We start from the raw sequence: 21667 nt of genomic DNA on the forward strand, positions 1-21667 counted from the left end.
TGTCTAAACTGGTGTTTATTTTTTGTAATGACCTGCTCTGTTTTGAAGAGGATCACTTACAGATTTGTGTGTGTTCTTGTTGAAATAAATACAAGTATTACACCATTGTACACAAAACCAAGCCAAATATATTTAACACAGGAGACTATGAAATGGAATAAAGTGCTATAAAAAAATATGAGAAAAGGTTGAAAATGCTAAATATAAACTCTGAAGAAGAAATATCTGTTGCTTTTAATTTAATACATGGTTGTAAATCATGTATTGGCACATCTGTTCAGTCTAGGAATTCTTAAATATTTTTACTCTGTCATGTGCGTATTATACTATAGTATAATTTAGCCTAGTTTTAGAGAGTTGACTCATTTGCATGCATTTTCCCTCTTCCTATTTGACACTGTTGGACAAACAGCTTAGCGTGATCTTACAGCAGCGTGTCGACCACGTGATGATTCTACCCCTGCAGTTCCAAGCTTCTTAAGATTAAGAGTGACGAAAGTTTTATGCTTCTATGCAATGCAAATCAGTGACTTGAAACACCATCAGGACCCATAATACTCTAATTAGAGCTTGTTCTGTGTGTTTTCACTACAGATCAGAAACAAGGCATGAGCAAGGAGCAGTGACCTGCATGAAAACCTTTACAGACAATTAGAAATATAAATCCAGCAAAGTAAGGGACGCTGGTAACAGTCATGGCACATTTCCTTTAATTCCATGATAATATGTGTGTTCATCAGTAGCAAATGTTTTATCTGTGTTTCTGAAAGGGTTTTTCTTTTATCAGTCTAGAGCGTCAACACTCAACACCTCTGAGTGTGCTTGAGTGTTGCAACGGAAAAGACGGCGTCAGAAAGACAAACTACCTCCGCAGCACATTTGTAACAGTCATTGCAGTTTGTCAACAAGTTATAAAAAGTGGCTCAGACACGGGCCTTTTAAGCCCACTGTTTTCTTTCAGGGAGTCACTGGTGACTGATTATTTCTGCCATTCACGCAGTTCTCGGAGCTGAACCCATATGACATCATGTGAAAGCTTTAATTCCCGTCAGCACAGTTTCTGGGAGCAACCCTTGACCATGGTGCATGTTGCATTCCCAGAACGGATTAGTAAATTAGTGTCGTGACAATGCGTGTTTCTATGTGTTTTTAAGACATTTACGCTGCCAAATACTGTAGCCTGGCTTCTATCCACGAAGTAAACAAAGTCACATGTGGTAAATAAAAGTAGAAAACACAGACTGATCTGCTTGGCAGCTCAGTTATGGACCAAAGCAACACTGCTGACTGTTGAGAGTTACAGGGTTTTATCCTCTGTAAGAGTCGAGCAGCTGACTAAGGAGAACAGAGGAGAAACAAGATTGCAGTGAAATGCCCCACAGATTCTCACTTCTTGTTATAAATTCTAACCAACTCTTTTCCATCAAACTGCATTAGTCTGTCACATATTGTTGGATTGCTGGTGTTTGTGACAGGGGAGCTCAATAAAGTGTTTTTAAAAAAGAATGCAAGATATAAGAATCAGGCAGTGACACGAGATCAGGACAGCAAGTGTTTCTGACTGTGTGTCTGTAATACCAGTAAAGCTTGTTATATAAACAACAGTGGACAAGGCTGGGTTGGAAAATGTGTGAAAATGTGTGAAAGCCTGAGTTTTGAGGTGTAATATTTAAATTAGTTGATTTTAGGTTAGGATTACAGTTAATTTTTTTGCATTAGAATAAAATCTAAAATGAAATATTGAAAGTTTCACTCCATTGTGTTTAATTACCATTAATTTGCAGACTGTGTTAGTAATCACAGGCCAAACCTTCTGTATTATTATGCTGCTTTGGGAAAAGGGGAACACTTCCTCGGACACTGTGCAAATTATACTAAATGTGCAGATATCCAAACGAATTTCAGGTTGACAGATGCCTATTTGTCAGTCAGCATTTGATGCCTTCGAATTGTATTTTTGGCTTTAAGTTCAAGACTGACTTTACATTGACAGGTCTGAGGAATGGTACATTCCTTTAAGCTTGTCAAGCTCTAGCATGAAGGGTCCCAACAGCTGTCTCCATGATGTGCACTCAGCTCTGCTCAAACCTGCATTGCACACATTCCTCACTGACTCACCAACTCTGTGTGTGCGAGTGTGTGTGTGTGTGTGTGTGTGTGTGTGTGTGTGTGTGTGTGAGTGTGTGTGTCCTCATCCTTCGACCTCTTTTAGTCGAGTCCTCTTCCCTCAGTTACTCCCACAGTGTAAATGTGCGTATATGTGTGTGTGTCGTCAGTCATATAAACAAGTCAGTGACTCACAGTCCATTATATAATGTTATCTCCCAAACCGCTAATTTAACTGTCAGTCAAAACACTCAGTCCAGCCGGTTTCTGTCTATTAAGAGGGGCCTTATAGATAAAAGAGTTAAAGTTAATACTTAATCAAGAATCTTTAAGCGCATAATACAATTACTGGTAGTTTCACTGTTCCAAGCCACAAGCCAGCATGGAGATAAAGGGATTGTTTTCCCACATACACAAACACACGGCGGTGCCTGCATCATTTCCTGCTCCTAACAGAAAACAGGTTTCACCTGCTGATGTCATAAGGCCTTGCCTTGCTCAAACTTAAGCAACATCAGGTCACACCCTAGAATATGTCTCCAGGCTGCACACACAGAGAAACACTCACACACAGACAAATACGTGGTAGCACATTTGTGGTACATCATATAGTGTGGCATGCAGGTTTTAAATGTCAGCTATATCAACTCAGTTTTCTCCACCACCTATAATTACTTCTGCGCACACTTGTTATTACAGACTTTCTTTTTATTGTATTTGCATTCTGTAACTCCACTGGGTTATCATCTTGCAACATGCCACTGACAAGCAGTACTGAAGCTATTTGTCCTGTCACTGTAAAATTTTTCCTTTGTGTTTCCAAAGTTGTTGTTTTTTTTTTTTTTTGGTCGTTTTTTTTTTTTCCTGATGCATGAGAAGCAAGTTTTTAGTAAATGACAGACTGTGTGTAGGTGTTGAAGTCATAGCATTGTGACCCAGTTAGAATCACAAAGAAGGTGTTGGCACTTTCAGCGTCTTAATGACAGAATTAACAAAGCCCGAGAAGAGGTGCAGAGATCTGGATTCATCCTGAGATTATTAGAATTAGAATTTGTTTGCACAGTTTGAGTCATCGGCACATTTTGCTCTGTTTTTTTTTTTTTTAACAGTTGCTGTTTCCTCACACAGTTGCTTGAGTCCAGTAAAAAAGCCACAAGATCACATGGAAACTCCACTTGTCATGAACAAAAATGTGGCATTTCAGTGCTTGTACATACATGTGCACTGTCTGGAAAATGAACTGGATGTGTGGAATCTGCAAGTTTACACATAATAAAGCAACACTTGAAATGACTTCTGGTGCATTTGCAAAGTTGAAATGATGAAATTAAAGTACAGTAATGCCTGAGCATCATTTTTTAGGAGCATGCACAAGTTAAATGACAAGAACAGTATAATATTTTTTATACCTTCTGTTGAATCTTTATATATTTTGATTTGCTTCAAAGGTTCCATTAACTTTCTGTCTTTATCTGTTCCTTTTACCCCAACATGATAGTGATAATACAATTCTACTAAACAACAACTGACATTGTTCAAGAGCCATATATAATACCTTTCAAATCCATATAAATACAGCAAGGTATCTTTTCATGTATCCGTGAGCTGTATTTACTCATGACTTGATGCATTTGCATGGCTCAAAGCAACCAACCTGTGTGCCAAATCTTTTTTTTTTTTTTTTTTTTGCAACTAGACTGTTTTTGAAAATCTACACACATATTTTATAGCTTATGTTGTCAGCAGAATCACATCCCTGAATGCGTATTTTTCCTTCTTTTTGATTTGTAAAGATGATCTGGAATGTGACATATAAACATGATCTTGTGTTTTCACCATTTATGTGAAAACACACACACACACACACACACACACACACACACACACACACACACACACACACACACACACACACTTTCCCATTACATCTTTACACTTCCATATGGTTTCACACACTTCACAAGAGAGGCTTTCAAATATGCAGGAGCAGGTCGCACACTTTGTGTGAGGGAGAGATTGTGTGAGGCTTACAGCTATGGTTCTGTGTGTTTGTGAGTGTGTGTGAGTGTGAGTGTGTGTGTGTGTGTGTGTGTGTGTGTGTGTGTGTGTGTGTGTGTGTGTGTGTGCGCTGCTGTGTGTCAATAGTGGTGCAGTGGGAAATACAAAGTGTATGTGAGAGAGACGAAGGGAGCTGAGGAAGTGAACAGAGGACAGAGGAGGTTCAGTGTCTCCCTGTATTTTCTTTCCAAGGCAGCTTTATTTTGGTGACCTATTTATGTTGACCTTTCGTTCAGATTTAATTTGCCAACAATAGTTACATAGAAAATGTAAATTTTGGAGTCATTAGATCATATATGTGTTTGTATCTTGATATATGTTCTCCTATTTTTCAAGCATGAGTTAATGACAGTTCATCCAAACAAATTTAAGAAATACAAAATAGGTCAAAATATATATAACATCCTGAAGTGTGGCACCAAAATTTTGTATTTGCAAAATATACAGCACATTAGAAATACAATAACAGCTGAAAGATAGCTTGCCCTATTTTTATATTTGAGTCACATATATCTCAAGCCTTTTTCAGAGTAGTACAACTCTCTTTCTCTTTGGCAAGTCATAACTCATGCAGCCATTAGAAACAATCCTGTGCTTCTGGGGCTGCAACTTATTTTCAAATTCATCATCCAGCTGTAAACTCGCCTGCCAGAATGTTAGAGTCTATGTCATGTCAAATATCAAAATATTTAATGTTTGAAAAGTCAGAAGTGACTAAGTAATTGCTCCTTATTATCTTGTTGGTTGCTCTTGGTTGAATTATCACATGAAAACAAATTGACACTGTCTTCTATTTTCTGCAATAACAGGTGATGATTTAATGATTTTCTGAGCTTTGAAATCTGAGACTAACATGGAGCACAGCAGAAAAAAAGGTCAAATAAAGTGATATCAGGAGGCAAAAAGAGAATCAGAGCAGCTGCTGGTGCATCTGCAGTGTCTTTGTGAGGCCTGAGGAGACTCACATGGACAAACATTCTCAGCTCTTGCGTATTATTACAATTGTATCCAAGACACATCTGTGAAACTCCCCTCCTTCTTCATTCTGATGTCTCCTTGTTTCTGTGTGTGTGTGTGTGTGTGTGTGTGTGTGTGTGTGTGTGTGTGTTGTTCCTGCATTACTGCCAAGAACATACTTTTCCTTTTAAAGAAACAGGAGAGACACTGAGTAAAGGCGAGTGTGTGGCAGAAATCTTCCACAGCAGATAGAAAGTAAAGGCCAATAACAGTGAATAAGGGTTAGAAACACAGAGATCTTAATCAGCCGAGTCTGACATGCAGTCAAACGAGACTGAGATAAGAGAAGATAGCAGAGACACATCAAAGAATGTGACACTGTAATGACGTAGATCCAGATATTCACAGTGCTGTTACCTAATAAAAATGACAGTTACAAAGAATCCACAGGTCACATGTTTTGATTGAAATCCCCCCTTTCCAGGTCCTGCTATTATTTTAAGGTGCTCAGTTGCCGGGGTAGTTTTTCCAGGCACACATTTTAAAAAAGCTCAATTTTTGTGGTGTCTTTTAAATGAAATTCATTAAAGTTGCTCTTATCTGACTTGCAGCTCCAGGATGGTTCCCTCAGGCCTTATCTTTGCTCTTAAAGCTGCTGTGAGCCCGAGTGTTCAACTTGCCGTCTCTGTAAGACTTAATCTATTCTATCTCAAAGTTCACCACATGAGACTGTAGACCAGAGGAAGAGGATAAACCTAAAATGGGCCATGGTTTCTGTAAGGCCTGCAGCAGCAGGTTTCCTTGTGTGACACAGTTAAACAATGACAAAAGGAGGAGAAATGCTCTGAAACCTGCCAGGCAAGACCCTCTTTGTTAATGGCTGATCTTTTATCATTTCGATGCAGTTCACTGACACTTTAACAGCATGAAAGTTTAAAGACAAAGCATGACGCCTATGCATAAATAGAAATTAAAATAGTAAATAATACATACAGTACAATGAATGCATGAATGGTGTGAAAGGTCTTTATGGCCTGAAATTATTCATTTATGAAAGCAGAAATAAGTGAGGAGAAGAAAGAAGCATATTTAACCTATTATAAAGGATATAAACAGTTCTATATTGTCCTGGCTGTTCTGTCAGAGGTTTTATTTTATGATACAGCCCTTTATAAGTTCAACCAAGTAGAAGTTCATCTGTTTAATATGAAGAAAAGACTGGAACAAAGAAAAGACTGGAATATATAAACACAAAAATGTTTCTCTTCCTCACAAACTTCACTTCTTTTGTAACATAACAGCTTGAACTATCACATGCATCTTGGTAAATTCAAATATGACTATTTCTGCAGTTATGAAATGTTATTTTCTCACAGAACTCAGTTTTAAAATAGCCCCGCTGCAGTCTGTGTTGCAGTCTGTGTATGAGACAGAAACTAAACTCTTACTGGAAGCTGTCATAAAACCTTTAAAATATTAGTTTGTTCCTCTTTTTTCTTTTTCCTCTCGAAACTGTTCTTGCCTTATCCCAGGATGTCTTTTTATATTGCACAGAGTATCACATTTATGTATTCTGATGTCAGTAAAATCTGCCTGGGCAATTTGAGTTTTCTTTTCTTTTTTTTTTTTTTTGCTTTTGGGGATGTTTTTCATTTTAGGGCAGTTTGTAAACTTTTGGGGCACTTTTTACCGCCTTCCGACCTGATTTCCTGGTATTTGCTTCAGCGCACAGTTCAGAACATTTTGTTTCATTTTCCAACTGTGGCTTCCCGTCTATCCCTCCCCCACTCATTCTTGTGCCTCTCCTCGACCTGGCCCTGTTTCCGTGTGTGAAGGAAGAGAGCCGCTGCTGCTCTGGAAAAACGGGAAGGGAAATGAATAAGGGAGGGGAAAAGTTTTGAGAAATAGTAGAACTTCAGAGAATTTATTAAGAGTTTTAAGTGGGTGGGACGCGCTGCTGGGCCAAAATGAGCAAATAGATGAAGGATAAGGTTCAAAAGGAAAAGAAAAGCTGCAATATGTCAGGCTCAGTTGTGTCTATTCTTTAAGAGTATTTCCCAATACTGACGAGTGTGTGATAAGAAACATGAAGTGGTGTGGGCTTGTAAAAGTCTCCCAGCAGACTGCAGGTCAATGATTTCCAGTAACTGAGACAATCTAAGGCCTCTGCTGACACATAAACTGTCACGTTTGCCGTCTTAAAAAACAGACAGCGAACTAGAACAAGCAATTTTCCAGTCAGCTGTAATCAATAATACTTCTTCCTGGTACTTCTGTTCCTCATAGCCCATTTTGGAGTCAGTTGCGCTCATTCGCTCACAGTGGCCCGAGGTAAACTTCAACGAATGATGTTTCTGGACCACAATCTGATACCTTGTTGTTTCATTATATCATTGGAATCTCACTTTCTCCAAAGCAGATTTAATCTGTTTTTTTTCCCGAGATGCATATTTGGGTGTTGTCAGAAGCACTTAAATCTGGAATGTCCTCCCAGCTTTGGCGAAGGAACACCATGATTTAACAGTCCCCAAAAATAAAACCCTCGAAACATCTGTCAAGCTTTTTCACAGCTAAATGCGGGACTCGGAGAATGAAATCTGGAGGGCAGCCACAGTCCAGAAGGAAAACACCTCAGCAATGACTCACAATGCAGCGACCAGCGCAGATAACTCGTGACAACACACAGCGGCGACCTTGAACCAAGTGAAAACCTGCCACACACACACACACACACAGACACACACAGACACACACGTACAGGAGGGTTAGGTCACCAACCTGCTGATAAAGCATTTACTGTGCCAAAGTGCTGAGGTTTTAAAGGGATAGCTCGGTATTACAAGCATGTTTTGCCGAGTGCAAGTCGGACCTATATGTTTTGTAACAATTTGTCCGCACAAAAAATCTGAAATCTGGCAAACATAAAGTAATCACATGTCTAATTCTTTGGAAATATAGTCAGAAAAAGCAAACACAAACAACCAAAGTGCAAGCAAACGATCTCTAGCTGATAAATTTAGAACACTGGTGTTGGTACACAAAATAGTACGTGTTGTTCAATGACCACTTCCAATACTTGATTTATGACTTTGACGGTTGTTGCAAAACTGCTCCAGAGGCTCCATCTTGCACCACAATTCAAATAATTTTCTCTTGCACAAGTGGTTGAATCTCATCAGTTATTCCTCCTCTTTTTTTTCTGTCTCCAACTTGTCAGGAAAAACAAAGCAAAGCGAGAGACTCGGGGATTTATTGCCAAACGTCTGTTGCATCCACATGACTGAACTTTTGAGGACGAATTAGATCTACACTGCTGTATTTTTTACAGCCAAAAAGTGAAAACTTTTGATGTATTTTTGTCTTCAGATCCAAAGGTCAAATAGTTCCAAAGCAGAATTAGATTGATTGTTTGATGTTTAGTAAGATAAAACTGATGTGAGATTCTTTTATTCTCATCCTGAAGGGGGAAAAACTTCACACTAGGACATTTGTTTGGGGTGTGGATGAGAAATGTGTAACTCAGTGGAGAAAACATACTTTCAGAATAGGAACATACACACACACACACACACGTGTATGCATACACACAAACACACATTCCAGATTTCACTCTTTTATGAGAAACCACCACTTCTCACCACCCTTAGGCAAAAAAAAGCAGTTTCACAACTTTTAGGTTTCATGCTGGAAAACACAAGCTTTAATTGTGGTATTATCTTAGATTGCAGTTACAGCTGTTTGAGTAAGAATCTAACATATAATTATTAGTATTTGGTTTGCAGCAGGAATTCCTCCAAAACCACACTTCTGCTCTGATAGCAGAAGCAGAACCAACGTTTTCTTCATTACCGACAAGCTTAGCAAATGATAAATATATACACTACCGTTCAAAAGTTTGGGGTCACCCAGACAGTTTCATGTTTTCCATGTAAACTCACACTTTTATTCATGTGCTAACATAATTCAACAATGGTTTTCTAATCATCAATTAGCCTTTCAACACGATTAGTTAACACAATGTACCATTAGAACACAGGAGTGATGTAGTGCACACATTTGTACATCCTCTACATTTTAATACCTACACTTGTAATGGTAAATGCTTCCCAAATGCAGCATTTTAAACCCAGTGTGGTTTTTCTGTCAGGTGTATCTGTGCAGGCCCAGACCTTTGGGTGCTGTTTTGCCTCACAACACTTTTACTTATTTAAACGTAGGAAAGTATAAATCTTAAAGGGAGCGTTTAGTCCTTGAGTTGGACTCAATAGAGAGATTCCTTTTTACTATGTCTTTGGAGGACTTATCTGCATCAAGCATGAGCCCGCCTTCAGACGAAAACCTGCAGAAGCAAGTTGAACCAGTCTGGCCTCATGCTGATCCGAGCCACATGCTAAACCTTTGTGCTGTGTACGTCTTTTAACCCCCTCAGTCCCATCTCAAAATATAGAAATTGGGCTTAAAACTGAGAATGATTTTTGCCAAATGATCGTCCTTCAAAAAATACAGCAAACTGCTGAAATTAAAAAATAATAAATCTGTCATGCTTCATCCGAATAGAATTTTGCACATTTTTTTATAGTGTATCAACTTGCTGTGTTCTGTCAATCGTCTTTGTTTTTCCTCTTTCAAGCTCTGCTCTTGTTCTCAGCATGATGCCCTGCAACTGAATATATAAATTATTTTAACACAGATTAATTTTGTAACACAGTTTTGAAACAAGCTGTAAAAAACATAAACAATATTGTGCTGTCCTTCTCCAAAAGGAAGTCGGAGCTGACAACAGCGGCCAGAGCAATCACTTAAAAAAGATTCCAACATCTTGGCTTTTCCCACAGACTCAGTGAAATCAAGAGAAGTCATGTGAGACAAAAGTACAGAAACAGAGCAAACTGGGCCTTCTGCTTCCTTATTCAGGTCCTAATCTTTGACTTCAAGTCTTCACCTATACTTGGGTTTCTCTTGGTCCCACTTGGAGATCTGAAGCCTTTTAGGGACCTAATTTGATTTAATTTGAGTTTCCATTTTACTTAAGAAATATATAAATTAGCACCTACTTATTTTCTGTTTGACTTATATGAAATTACCCTGAACAAAATGTTGTTTTAATCAATTGATTGCTGTGGTTCTCTCTTCTTTGTCCTGACCTGAATGAGTCATAGCAAGTGGAATATAGTGGAAACAAACATCAACCCGATGAAGGAAAGAATCGCACACTGGTTACAGTCATTGTCTCTACTGTCATCAGTTCACTAATCAATCATCCGTTTACTGGTTTCATAAACGCATTCTTTACATAACGCTCTAATTTCAGAGCAGAATCACAGTTTCGGCTGATTCGCAACAGTCACGCATGAAACAAAGAATTATATAAGATCATGAAAGTTTAAAAAAAACTAGATCAATAGGAAGCAGGCTTGTTCGTATTATTGATTTGCGGAAAATGAGAAACAGCAGACCTGCATTGTGAAATGACTGTGCACAAAACATTTTTATTAGTCATCATCTATTTTGACCTGCTGGATTACTGGTAATCTGGCAGCGTATGGACTGATGTAAACAGAGAGGCCGCACACAACTGTTACAACATGTGGTGATTTCTTGAGGTTCTCTAATGCACACCTGCAATAAACTTCAACAGGGAAAGAAAAAGATATTAATAACTTCAGTACTATATAAAGTTCTTACTTATTTTTTTAGAGTGACGTGTTGCAGTCAAGTGTTATGTGCAGAAACTTATTAGTAGATGTTCTATCTAGTGTCAAATATATTGTTTTTGTCAAAATATGTTGATTTATATTACTTTTTTTGGGCTGCTATTTTAACATCTAGCTGTTTTTCATTGAAACAGCAAATGTGAGTAGAGCTTCTGGGGCATTTCAATTTTTTATTAGTGAGCTTTCTGTCAAATAAACGAATAATTCCACTTCAGACAAACACGATTTTTTTTTTTTTTTTTACTTTTTGTAGAATCTTGATTTAAATTTCATTTAAAATGCAACATTTGGTCAAACAAGACTTTCTGTCAAATAAATGAATAATTCCACACACAAAAAAACATGAAATGCCAGATATTTTGGAAGGCAAATACTTTTTGTCAGTCGAGTCATGATTCAAAAGTCATTTAAAAAGCAGCATTCAGTCAAACAAGACTCAGTTTCACATGCAGTAAAACAATCACTGCAACACTTCCATGTCTTTTAAAGCCGCACTGTTTATAGACTTTAATCACGGCAGGTGTAGAACAAAGGTTAGGTGTTGTATCTGTCCAGATCTGGAATGAAGATGGGGTTCTAAATGTTCATAGGGTTTAAGAATCAAACCAATTCTTGGGTAGGTTTTCTGTGGTGCAGACAAGGAAGAATCTGGGTTGAAATTAAGTCACAATGTGAGAGTTAATGTTCATAAACAGTAATCATTTCTGACAGTTTGGTCAATATTTGTGCAATACTTCCTCTTTTAAGCATTTTTACATTGAACTTTTTTGCACAAAGTTACTTTTGTAATGTTGAATACAATCTTTTTTTAATGTCAGTTTTGATCCCCAAATTTTTCCCTGTGGCTGTTGTCATTAAAGGCAGACTATTCTTCCTTTAAATAAGCTTCTTCTGGTAATCCCGGTGCTTTGTGGTTCAGTGCATGATTTCCAAAGTCCACATTAACTATCAAATTATCCTACACAGAAACCTCCTTATCTGCTACATGATATATATAAGATAAAGACACTGTGTGCCTGCCGTATATTTGGAGAAGCTGGTACTTTCCCCCAGTCATAATGTCAGCATCGGCTGCCAACTTAAACCACTGACTCACTTTCTCTCCCACTCCCTGCTCGAGCTCCCGTCTCTCCCCTCTTTTCCCTCCAGAACCGTCCCTCCATCTCTTTCTCATTCAGAAGCACCAGCAGCTCATCATATTTCTCTGGCAGACGTATTAGCTGTACAAACCTGCTCGACGGCCGTTGCTAAGTAACTGTTGAACCGGTGCCCATTTAGGTGCGCAATGTTTGGCATGTCTCCATAGCGATGATATGGAGGGCACGGTTAAATATTTGCAAACGTATCACTTATTAGAAGCACAGGGCGGCCAGACTGTATTTGACAAGGGCTTTATAGGTGAAACTGGGCTCAGGACAGAGGGATGAAGGAAATGAAAAACCAAAAGGAACTCATCTCAAGAGATCACAGCAATCATTCAGTTCTGAAATAGAGAAGCAACTGTGCATATTGATGTATACACATAGAAGCATGTCATATGCTTAAAATACTATCCATTACCATCAGCAGCAGCAACAGCATCAATTTTGTTTCAACATAATGGAAACCTTAGCCGCCTCTGGGCGTCTTCTTGGATGTGGACCTCACCTGCTTGTCATCATGAGCCATATGATGATGACTTGGCAGTTCACAGCCATCAGTGGTGAGTCAAACTCCTGAAAAGTTCCCCTCAGTTTCCCTGCTGCTGGTGCACGTGCTCTGTTGCAGAAAGGAACCTGAGTGATGAAAACAAACCAGGGCAGCCTATTCCATTTCTTCTGTTATAAAACCTGTATAGATTGTAGTTCAGCTGTGGGAGTAGAAATGATAGAGAAAAAAAAAGTCCCAAACAAAAGCTTACAATTTGACTTGTTTTTCTATAGTATATATTCTAAGCTTAAATATTCTGAATGTCCTGCAGGTAGATTAGTTATTAGTTTTGTAATATCATAAGCAACACAAAAGCAATTTTGAGGTAATTACCATCTTATATTATGCCAGACTTCACTAAATCAGAAACAAACATCATAAAGTTTTATTCCAATGAATCTATTTGACAGCTTGAGCTACAGATGGAGATGAAGATTCCACTTACACAACCTGTGAACGAGCTACAATATATGACACACTGAGTTTTCTATAAGAAAAAGTTTGAAAAACTTTTCTAAACACGACATCAATAACCTTAGAATCCAAAAATGAAGAATTTTAAAAAGATTTCTCAACTAATAAAGCAAGGCTACAACAGTTCAACTCACTGTTTAGGAGGCCAGAATTGTGTAAATGTAAATAAGGAGACATTATACTGACTTTTAATACATTTTCAGCAATTTAGACTCTCCTGAAGTAGTTTATTGTCAAAGCAGAAGGTAAACACTGATTTATTTTAGTTAATTTTCCATTTATACAGCTTTAAACAATATAGTATGCAAGAGTTTTTCTATCAACTCCTATTTAAGAGACTCGAAAATAAATTTGTCACTATTTAAAAGTCATTTTAATGCATATTAATGCTAAGAAATAACAAAAACTTCACATTAAAAAACTAATATTGAATACAGCATTGGGATTACTTGCTATTTAAAGCTTTGACACCAGTTTCTCTTCACTAAATCATTATAAAATGTTAACATGACAGAATATACATAATTGTTGAGATTGTAGGATTTTAAACACCACAATTCAATATTAGTCCATATTCTGTTACATCTCATGTGTGTTTATTTTTTTATTCATGAGCCCCAGCCTTGCAAGGTATTGCCTCAATTTCTCGTATTATGAATTTTCCCACAGCCACCTCATCCCTATATGCTCGTAAATGACACAGCGACCGTGCGATCATGTCCCAACATGTTACAGGGCTGCAACACTTAGTGTGCTGGCATGTCACTTAAGAAAAACCCCGGTGGAAAACTTGGCATTGAGCACTGAGTGGCTTAGTCACCAAGGAAAGAAAGAAAGAAAGAAAAAAAAAACACGACAACAACCTGGAAGCCACCATCAGCAGGAGTGCTCTTTAAGCTGCTGTTTGTGAGAGTGCCCCTCCCTGTTAGAGAGACTCTCCAGGCAAGTGGGGCAAGACACACAATATACCAGAGCAATGTGACCACACTTACATGCAAACACACAAATATACACTATATACAATCTGCCCATTTTGCTGCCCTCGCATCTGTGCCAACTTATTTGTCTGCTGGTGAGGAAAAAGCCTGAGGAAAGATGGGGAGAATGTTTCCACACCCTGCAGCCAGGCCCATAAGTATGTAATGCTGTCAAGTTTAAATTTAGGCAACTTATTTATATCCAGCTGCAGTTATTAATAGCTGAATACGAGAGGCCTGTTTGGCTTTGGTCAGTCTGTCAGTCCGTCCATCTGTCTGCGTAAGAGGCCTTTGAGTTATGATGGTGGCACATGGCAGCGGGCGTCGTTCTCACCGAAACCTTCAGAGAATATTGACACACACTGAAACACCCGTGTAGTATATTTTAACCCTCTGAAACCCCCAAAACCCATTGACGGCCACATTGTTTTCAAAAAATTACCAAAAAGTCATCAGTTGTTTCACCAAAAAATTGTAAAAATAGAAATAATTGTTAGATTAGAGATTAAATAACTAATCACATTGGAAAAAGCACAAATTCTAAGCTTACAATCATCATATTTCATCAAAAGTCACTTTATTCTTTGTCTTTTTTTTTAAATTGCCATAAATAAGCTATTTGCTCAAACCAGATTCAAAAAATAAATAAATAAAAATCTACACTCCCCAGTGCAACTGAGAAGTCAAGACTGACTTGGCTCTGACCAACAAGTCAGATAGCAAAAATTCTGAGACTTTTCAGCTGAGCTTCAGACTGTGCTTACACAGCGCAGACAGGAGAAGAGTACTGAAACAAATTCAAAATATAGGTAGTAAAACATACATATAGTAGGTGGAGCCACCATTTCCATTTCCCAGTATTGGTGACACCTGAAAGCACTTGGAAAAATATTTTTACATGATAATTCCAGGTTTTTCTTTCCGTTTTTTGTAAAATAAATACAGAAATTCAATTCTTGTTTTTTTTCTTCAATTTCAGTTTGTTAAAGGATGAAAACTCAACAATGTTTTCATTCAGCTATTCACATATGTCATTCTAAAAAAAGATAAATGAAATAGAAGTATATTGATCAAATTTTAAAAAAAACAATCCACTTGATTAGCCGTTATATGAGAAAATAATTTAATTATATGTAAACTCTGGTTGAACTACTGATATAGATACAATCATGTACAGAATGTAATTGTAAATGAGTATTAAGAAAGTACAGTGAGAACAAGAAGAACATTCGCATGTTCTGGCGGGAAACTGAAACTTTTTGGTATATTTCAGGCCTCAGTGTTTCTTGAAGCAGAAGTGGGAACTTTAAATGTATTTGCTTTTAATACTGTCACTTTACTTGTGTACTTTTCTGTTGTGAGCTTTGGTTTAATCCAGCAGAGCTATGTTATATAGAGTGTGGATACTTATTTTCAAATTAGAACACATGCAAAACAAGAGATGACTGCAAGTCGGATGATGCACTTAAACCACCTACATTACTGCACTTCCTAATGCATCAATAATTAAGCAGTTTAATACTAATATATTTATTGTCCCTGAAGAGCATTTTACTACTAATAAAGGATTTGTCTATTCTTATTCTGTCATTACGAAAGACTTGTGCAATCTTTGGGCATTTTGGCCGCAGGCTGAGTTCTTTATTGTGGTGCCCATCTTGAGTATACCACCGTCACGCGTAACCGCTAATATTGCAGTAACTTTTCTACACTTGCACAACATTTATTCAAATGCATGTGCTGTCATTGCCAGGATTTGACATGACTCATGCGAATGAGTGACGCATGTACGAACAGCAGTCCCCCAGTTAGCTTGTATCAGCAACAACAGTCTTGAAGAAACAAAACGGAAGCTAACAGATATGACTATCAGATCATTTATTTATGTATGGGTTGTTTTTTTGTTTGTTTGTTTGGTTGGTTTTGTTTTTGCCAGGTTGCACTGTTAAATTTTTTATTGTAATCATCCATGATTATTCAGCATTCAGTATCACGTTTTGATGATTCAATCTGGACAGAAATGCAGGTTTTGTCACGTAAGCCGAGTCACTGACACAACCTCTACTCACTTAAACAAAGCTTTTAAAAGTATGTTACGTTGATTTATTTGTGATTAATGCAGTTCTAATCTACAATGAATAAGTAGGTGATATTTTAATTGACTTGAATTCCAGATGATGAGTGTGTGAAAATGGCCCGTGCAGTGTGTGAGTCAAGAAAGAAAATTCCTTGTACAAAATAACACAGGATCACATCGCAAACACACACACACACACACACACACACACACACACACACACACACACACACACACACAAATACAAAGTCAATGTAATATGTTCTTTTGGGTAGGGAACAACAGCCACGCCCCTCTGAAGTCCTTTTGAGAAAGAAAACAAAAAACATAACCAACAACCAAAAAAAAAAGTACTATCAGCTACTAACAATAAGCTTCTAGTAACAACATTGTCAGTTTTGTTTATGAAGTTTATGTGACATTTGAAAATGGAGACTGACAGCCTTGTTTCCGTTGTGGGCCATAAAGTTAAAAGTGGGACATGGGTGTGAATCTTCCATAAAAACAACTTTTTAAAAAAATTACTCAAACAAGTTTCTTGTAAATCTGAATATTCAAAACCTCTAAAGAAAAACAGAGTGGAAGAAAATCAAAGAAATGTGAACCATATAGGAAATTAGCGGTCTAGAAAAACACAAAAAGATCAGATTTTAAAACACAAGGTAAATAGCAGGCCAGAGTTCAGTCTTCACGGTTGCTCTGCTCAGATTATTTGTCCTTGCTGTTTATTTTTACTCAGTTCTATCTTGTTTTCAGCCCAAAGGTTTCTGCCTTTTACTAATCAGCCCTTCTGTTTGCAATGTTCTGGTAACTTCTGGACTCTCTGAGTGCTTTCGTGGAATATTGGAGCTGTGTTGTAATAGAAACCAAAGGATACAAGTGGGAAATGCAGCTGTAAGTATTCTGGTAAAGACACAAGGTACAGTAATGTATTCTCTCCACTCTGTGGGTAAAACCTATATACAGAAACCTTGTAGTACATGATCAGTGGACAAGATGATTTACGGCACTTCCCAAAAACACAGCATTAGTCATAGAAATGTATATATGGTAAAGATATGATTCTGCTTCTGTTGAGGCGTTTTCTCCAGAAAAGCTCCGCTCTGCTTGTTAATTTGAGATGAAAAGACTCAGTGTACAGGTTTTAAACAAACAGCCCTCTTTGCCGCTTCGCACCTGAGTGCTTCAGATTCTGAAAAATTTCACAGAGTAGGAATGATTTATCACTCTCCAGAAAACCTCTAGTCGTTCATAGGAATGAGCACATAGAGAATAAGAGTAAACAGAGGAAAAATAAGTGTAAACTACTTCTGGGCCTGGTTCCAGAGCATGTGTGAGCTATGTAAATAAGCCACTTTGCTTTCACATGCCCACGAAACTGAAACATTTCACACAGCCAGCTAAAAATACACAGTTTTCTTTCTTCTCTCTTGCTCTCTTTTTTTTTCTTGTTGTTGTTTTACTACCCGCCCATCTCTGAGCTCACCATGAAACTTGAGGCAGAGGGAGGGTCATCCGGGAACATTGCAGTGGAAACTCCTCCCAAGGACTAGGAGGGGCTTTAAAGACGGAATAAATAGACGGGCAACTGGAGAGAATAGTCAACTCTAAGTCTGGACACAGGTATCCAACAGTCAACTGTGGATCAGAGCTGAATCTTATTCTTGCTGGCAAAGGGATACAGCATGTCCGATATGCTTGACGACTTCCTCACAAAGGTGAGTCAAAAACTCTGATTGTTTTTTTCATTTTATTTTGGAAAAATAAAGGCTTAATAAAGTTGGAATAGGTTAGTTCTGTAATTCTTTTCCAAACTGACTGGTGTTATTTTAATTGTTTATTCCTACATATTTGATTCTTTATGTGAATCACTGATTTGACAGTGAACTCTTTTTGAACTAAGTTTAGTCACAGAGGGGTTCTTTCCCTTCAAAGATCAGATAAGAGAGACAGTCGGTGCCAAGTTGTTTGTTTCTTTAGGTCCAGTCTTCCAGTTTTTGAATATTATTGTAAAATAGACACCAAACAAAGCAACTCTCTGTATTTGTTTAATGTGACCGCATGTATTAGCAAATTGAATTCTAGGACTCAGTTTGTTTTGTTTTGGGTTTTTTTGTATAATAACTCACTTTGTTTTGGCACTTTCCTATGCAAAACCTCTCTTGAAATGTCACTTTTAAAAATAAATTTAAAAAAATACAAGATGATCCTTATGAGCCAAAGCTGTCTTGTTGGATTCTGTGTATTAACTATTTCAACCCTCTGTTACAGAACTTCCTGAACCTGGCCCTGAACGATGCCTTACTCCCGACACAATCTGAACTCAAAGCCCCAGGGCAGAGTCGGCTGAACCGGTCAGCCTCCTTCTTCTCTCCCCCTTCGCCTCCTGCCTCCTCCAGCCTCAGCATGAGCACTGAGCATGTTAACAATGATGACAATGGCAGCTCTTTCTGGCCATCCAACATCTGGAGCCAGGCCCCCGTCTCCAACCAAAAACAGCTTTCTTTCCGGCCCGACCGCTCCATGAGCCTGACTGAGTCCAACAGCAGCCTGCTCTCGTCCTTCGGACAGCTGAAGAACCTGGAGGGTTTTCCTTCAGGCCCTGCTACTACTGTAGCTCCCCCGCCGGGCTTCCCTCCCTCAGCCTCCCTTCCAGCCCAGGTCCCACCATTGCTGTCCTCTAACCGTTACAAGACTGAGCTGTGCCGTGGTTTCCAGGAAACCGGCAGCTGCAAGTATGGCAGCAAGTGTCAGTTTGCTCATGGCGAGGCAGAGCTGAGAGGACTGTACCGCCACCCCAAGTATAAGACGGAGCCCTGCAGAACCTTCTACAACTTTGGCTACTGCCCCTATGGCTCCCGCTGCCACTTCATCCATGAGGAGAAAATCAGTGGAGGCCCATTGCCATCCGCCAAATTCCAGCGGCAGCCAACCCCCTCAGCAGCCGGTGGTCACAATCCTCGCCACCAACTCCGCCAGAGCGTCAGCTTCGCTGGGTTCCTGGGCTCACGCAGCTCCTCTCCTCCATCATTCCAATCATCCTTCAATGATCCCAACCTGTGCTTCAGCCGTGCTCCCTCTGTTTCTCCACCTCCCGCTGATCTCCTCTCCCCAGTGTTTGGAGACTCCATGCAGCGGGAGGCAGCAGCATTCCAGTTTGGCAACCACCAGACCCGTGCCAGTGCTGGAGACATCCATAACATTCCTCTCATCATGGAGCCAAAGGCCTCACGCTGTGTGTGTGGCCATGGAAATAACTTTAACAGCAACAACAGCAGAGCCTTCACCAGTGTGGAGGAAGGGCAGCACCAGGACAGCGCTATGCTGTTTCCTGGTTCTGGAGGCCACGGAGGATTCGTGAAGCCTGCCGGTCTCCAGCGTTTCTCCTCCGAGGACTCCCTGGAGGACAGCTACAGCAGCAGCAGCGGAGGTTCCAGTGGAACCGAATCTCCAACTTTTGATGGCTCAGCCACCAAGAGGCTCATTGTGTTCGAACGTCTGTCCCTGTCTGACTAAATGGATCCAAAGGGGGGAAAAACGGCAGAAAAGTGACACTTTAGTAAATTTCTCTATCTGGACTTTCATCAGAACCAGAACAAGTCAACAAGTTGACACAGTAACACTTAAAGTTCTTAATTTATCTTTGTAAAAAATGGAACTCATCTTTGACGAACTACAGATACTGAGATGATTTTAGCACCCAAATGTTATCAGGCTCTATTTTTATACCTACAAATATTGTGTAGCTTATTAGACCTTTGTATGTGGTCTTCCATAAGAATTAACTCCTCTGCAGGTCTTGACGTTACCAGCAACCTTTCTGGTTTGTAGTTACCACAAATCTGTAGTGATCAAAACGGCTTGTCCTTAGTGATAATCATTAATACCTGTGCCTTAAACATTTTCCCTGCCTCATAGGCTATTCATTCTCTGTGCCACAAACAGTATGTTTGATTCAGTAGCCTTAATCAGTAAGACCTGACATGTGTCTGTGATATGCACTTTACAGCTAATTCAAATGGGAGAAACTGCCAAAACTCCCAGTAGCATTCAACCAAAGCTTCATTCTTAACTCTGCTTTGTGTGTGTGTGTGTGTGTATGTGTGTGTGTGTGTGTGTGTGTGTGTGTGTGTGTGTATGTGTGTGTGTGTGCATGTGCCTCTGTATATATGCATGTGTGGGTGGATGTGTGTCATTTTTCTGAGACCTGGAGTGCAAGCAAATATACGCTGCAGAATGCTGAAAGCGTGCTCATGGAGAAAGGTAGCTGACTATCTGTATTCTGACACATTCAATGAGATTTGATTCTGTAAAATATTCTGTTGTATTTGCTGGTTTGTAACTTGCACACCATCTTTTATTCCCCCCCACCCCGTTTGTTTGACAGCCTGGTTCAGGGAACACCGCAGTATTCCTTTTGGTTATTGGTTGCCTTGTGATGTTTAACTTAAACTAATATATTTATTATATTTATTTGTGTTTAAAGAAAAAAATGTATTTTGTATTTTATTTATGGAGAAAATATTTCAAGGTCTGTGAAATACCAATGTGAGAAAAAAAAGCAGTAAAAAAGAGAATCCTATATTTTTAATTGCCTTAAAGGGACAAAATAAAATTCTGAATAAAGAAATGATTGTATGACATTATTTTTGACTTGTGTTATTAATTGAACAGATGCTTGCTCGTCTTACTCACACTTCATAACTTACATCATTTTAGGTTAATACGTTAATTCTGACAGTTTAGAAACATACTCAAACATGCTTCCTTTTAAACCTTTTGCACACCAGACATTTGGACTTAGCACAGTAAAGAAAGCTCAGCTGTATTCATGATTTCACAGTTTGTAATAAACAGCAACTGGTTTTAAGAAAAGGGGAAAAGACAAAGATCTGAGAAAAAATATGATTTACTTGTGACTCAGAATCCAACAACACCATTTGATTAATTGATGAAAACCAATTAATGTTACCAAGTTATATGAAATAAGCTGATTTTAACTGAAGGTTGTGAATCAATTCAAACATATTCAGAACATCATATGGCCGCTTCATGTTTATATTCATATGGTGCAGAGTTGCCATTTTTTTTTGCACTTAAATGTAATTATATTTCTATTCAGTTACAAGTAATTGATAAGAAACAACCTACTGCAGAGTGAACCCTGATGAATCCCATCTGTCCTGCCTGTGTTTTGTGGCATACAGTGTCTTTGTTGTGTATACAGTGTAGTATTTAGATCACCATCAAACAGAGTTTTATTTCCAGGTCGGAGCTACGATACTCCAGATTTGGGAAATAATATTCTTCTGGGCTCTGTTAAACTTCATTCGTGTTTTCTTGTGACATATATAGCGTCTGTGCATCGGTCAATAGTAGTTACCAAAGCTCATAAGTTTTACAACAGAGAAATCTAAAACATTAGCAAAATTCCTGACGCTTTTTAGCTGATCTTTCCCATAAAAATAATAGTTGAGCAAGATTGACTGTAACCAGGATGATGATAAAGAGCAAAGGACAAAACTACAGAATTTCAAGGCTGAAATTAGGCTCTTAAAACACATTAGTCAGCGTAGAACTTCACGGTTTGGGCTAAATGTCAGAAAAAGACATAT

General features: G+C 38.6%; 1 protein-coding gene across 1 annotated transcript; it reads left to right on the plus strand.

The window, feature by feature from the left end:
- The first annotated feature begins 17615 nt into the window (after nucleotides 1-17615).
- On the plus strand, nucleotides 17616-20698 carry zgc:162730 (uncharacterized protein LOC564559 homolog). The gene is made up of 2 exons (XM_023266816.3): nucleotides 17616-17770; nucleotides 18324-20698. Exons 1-2 carry the CDS (start codon nucleotides 17738-17740, stop codon nucleotides 19566-19568), a joined length of 1278 nt encoding a protein of 425 aa, XP_023122584.1. The 5' UTR covers nucleotides 17616-17737; the 3' UTR covers nucleotides 19569-20698.
- The last annotated feature ends 969 nt before the right edge of the window (nucleotides 20699-21667 follow it).

The sequence above is a fragment of the Amphiprion ocellaris genome, chromosome 7, assembly GCF_022539595.1.
Source record: "Amphiprion ocellaris isolate individual 3 ecotype Okinawa chromosome 7, ASM2253959v1, whole genome shotgun sequence".
NCBI lineage: Eukaryota > Metazoa > Chordata > Actinopteri > Pomacentridae > Amphiprion > Amphiprion ocellaris.

Excerpts from the sequence above, each read along its gene's own strand:
- zgc:162730 (XM_023266816.3), top strand. The coding sequence starts at position 17,738 with ATGTCCGATATGCTTGACGACTTCCTCACAAAG. Across the intron at positions 17,771-18,323 it reads TTGACGACTTCCTCACAAAG|AACTTCCTGAACCTGGCCCT; the intron begins GTGAGTCAAAAA and ends CCTCTGTTACAG.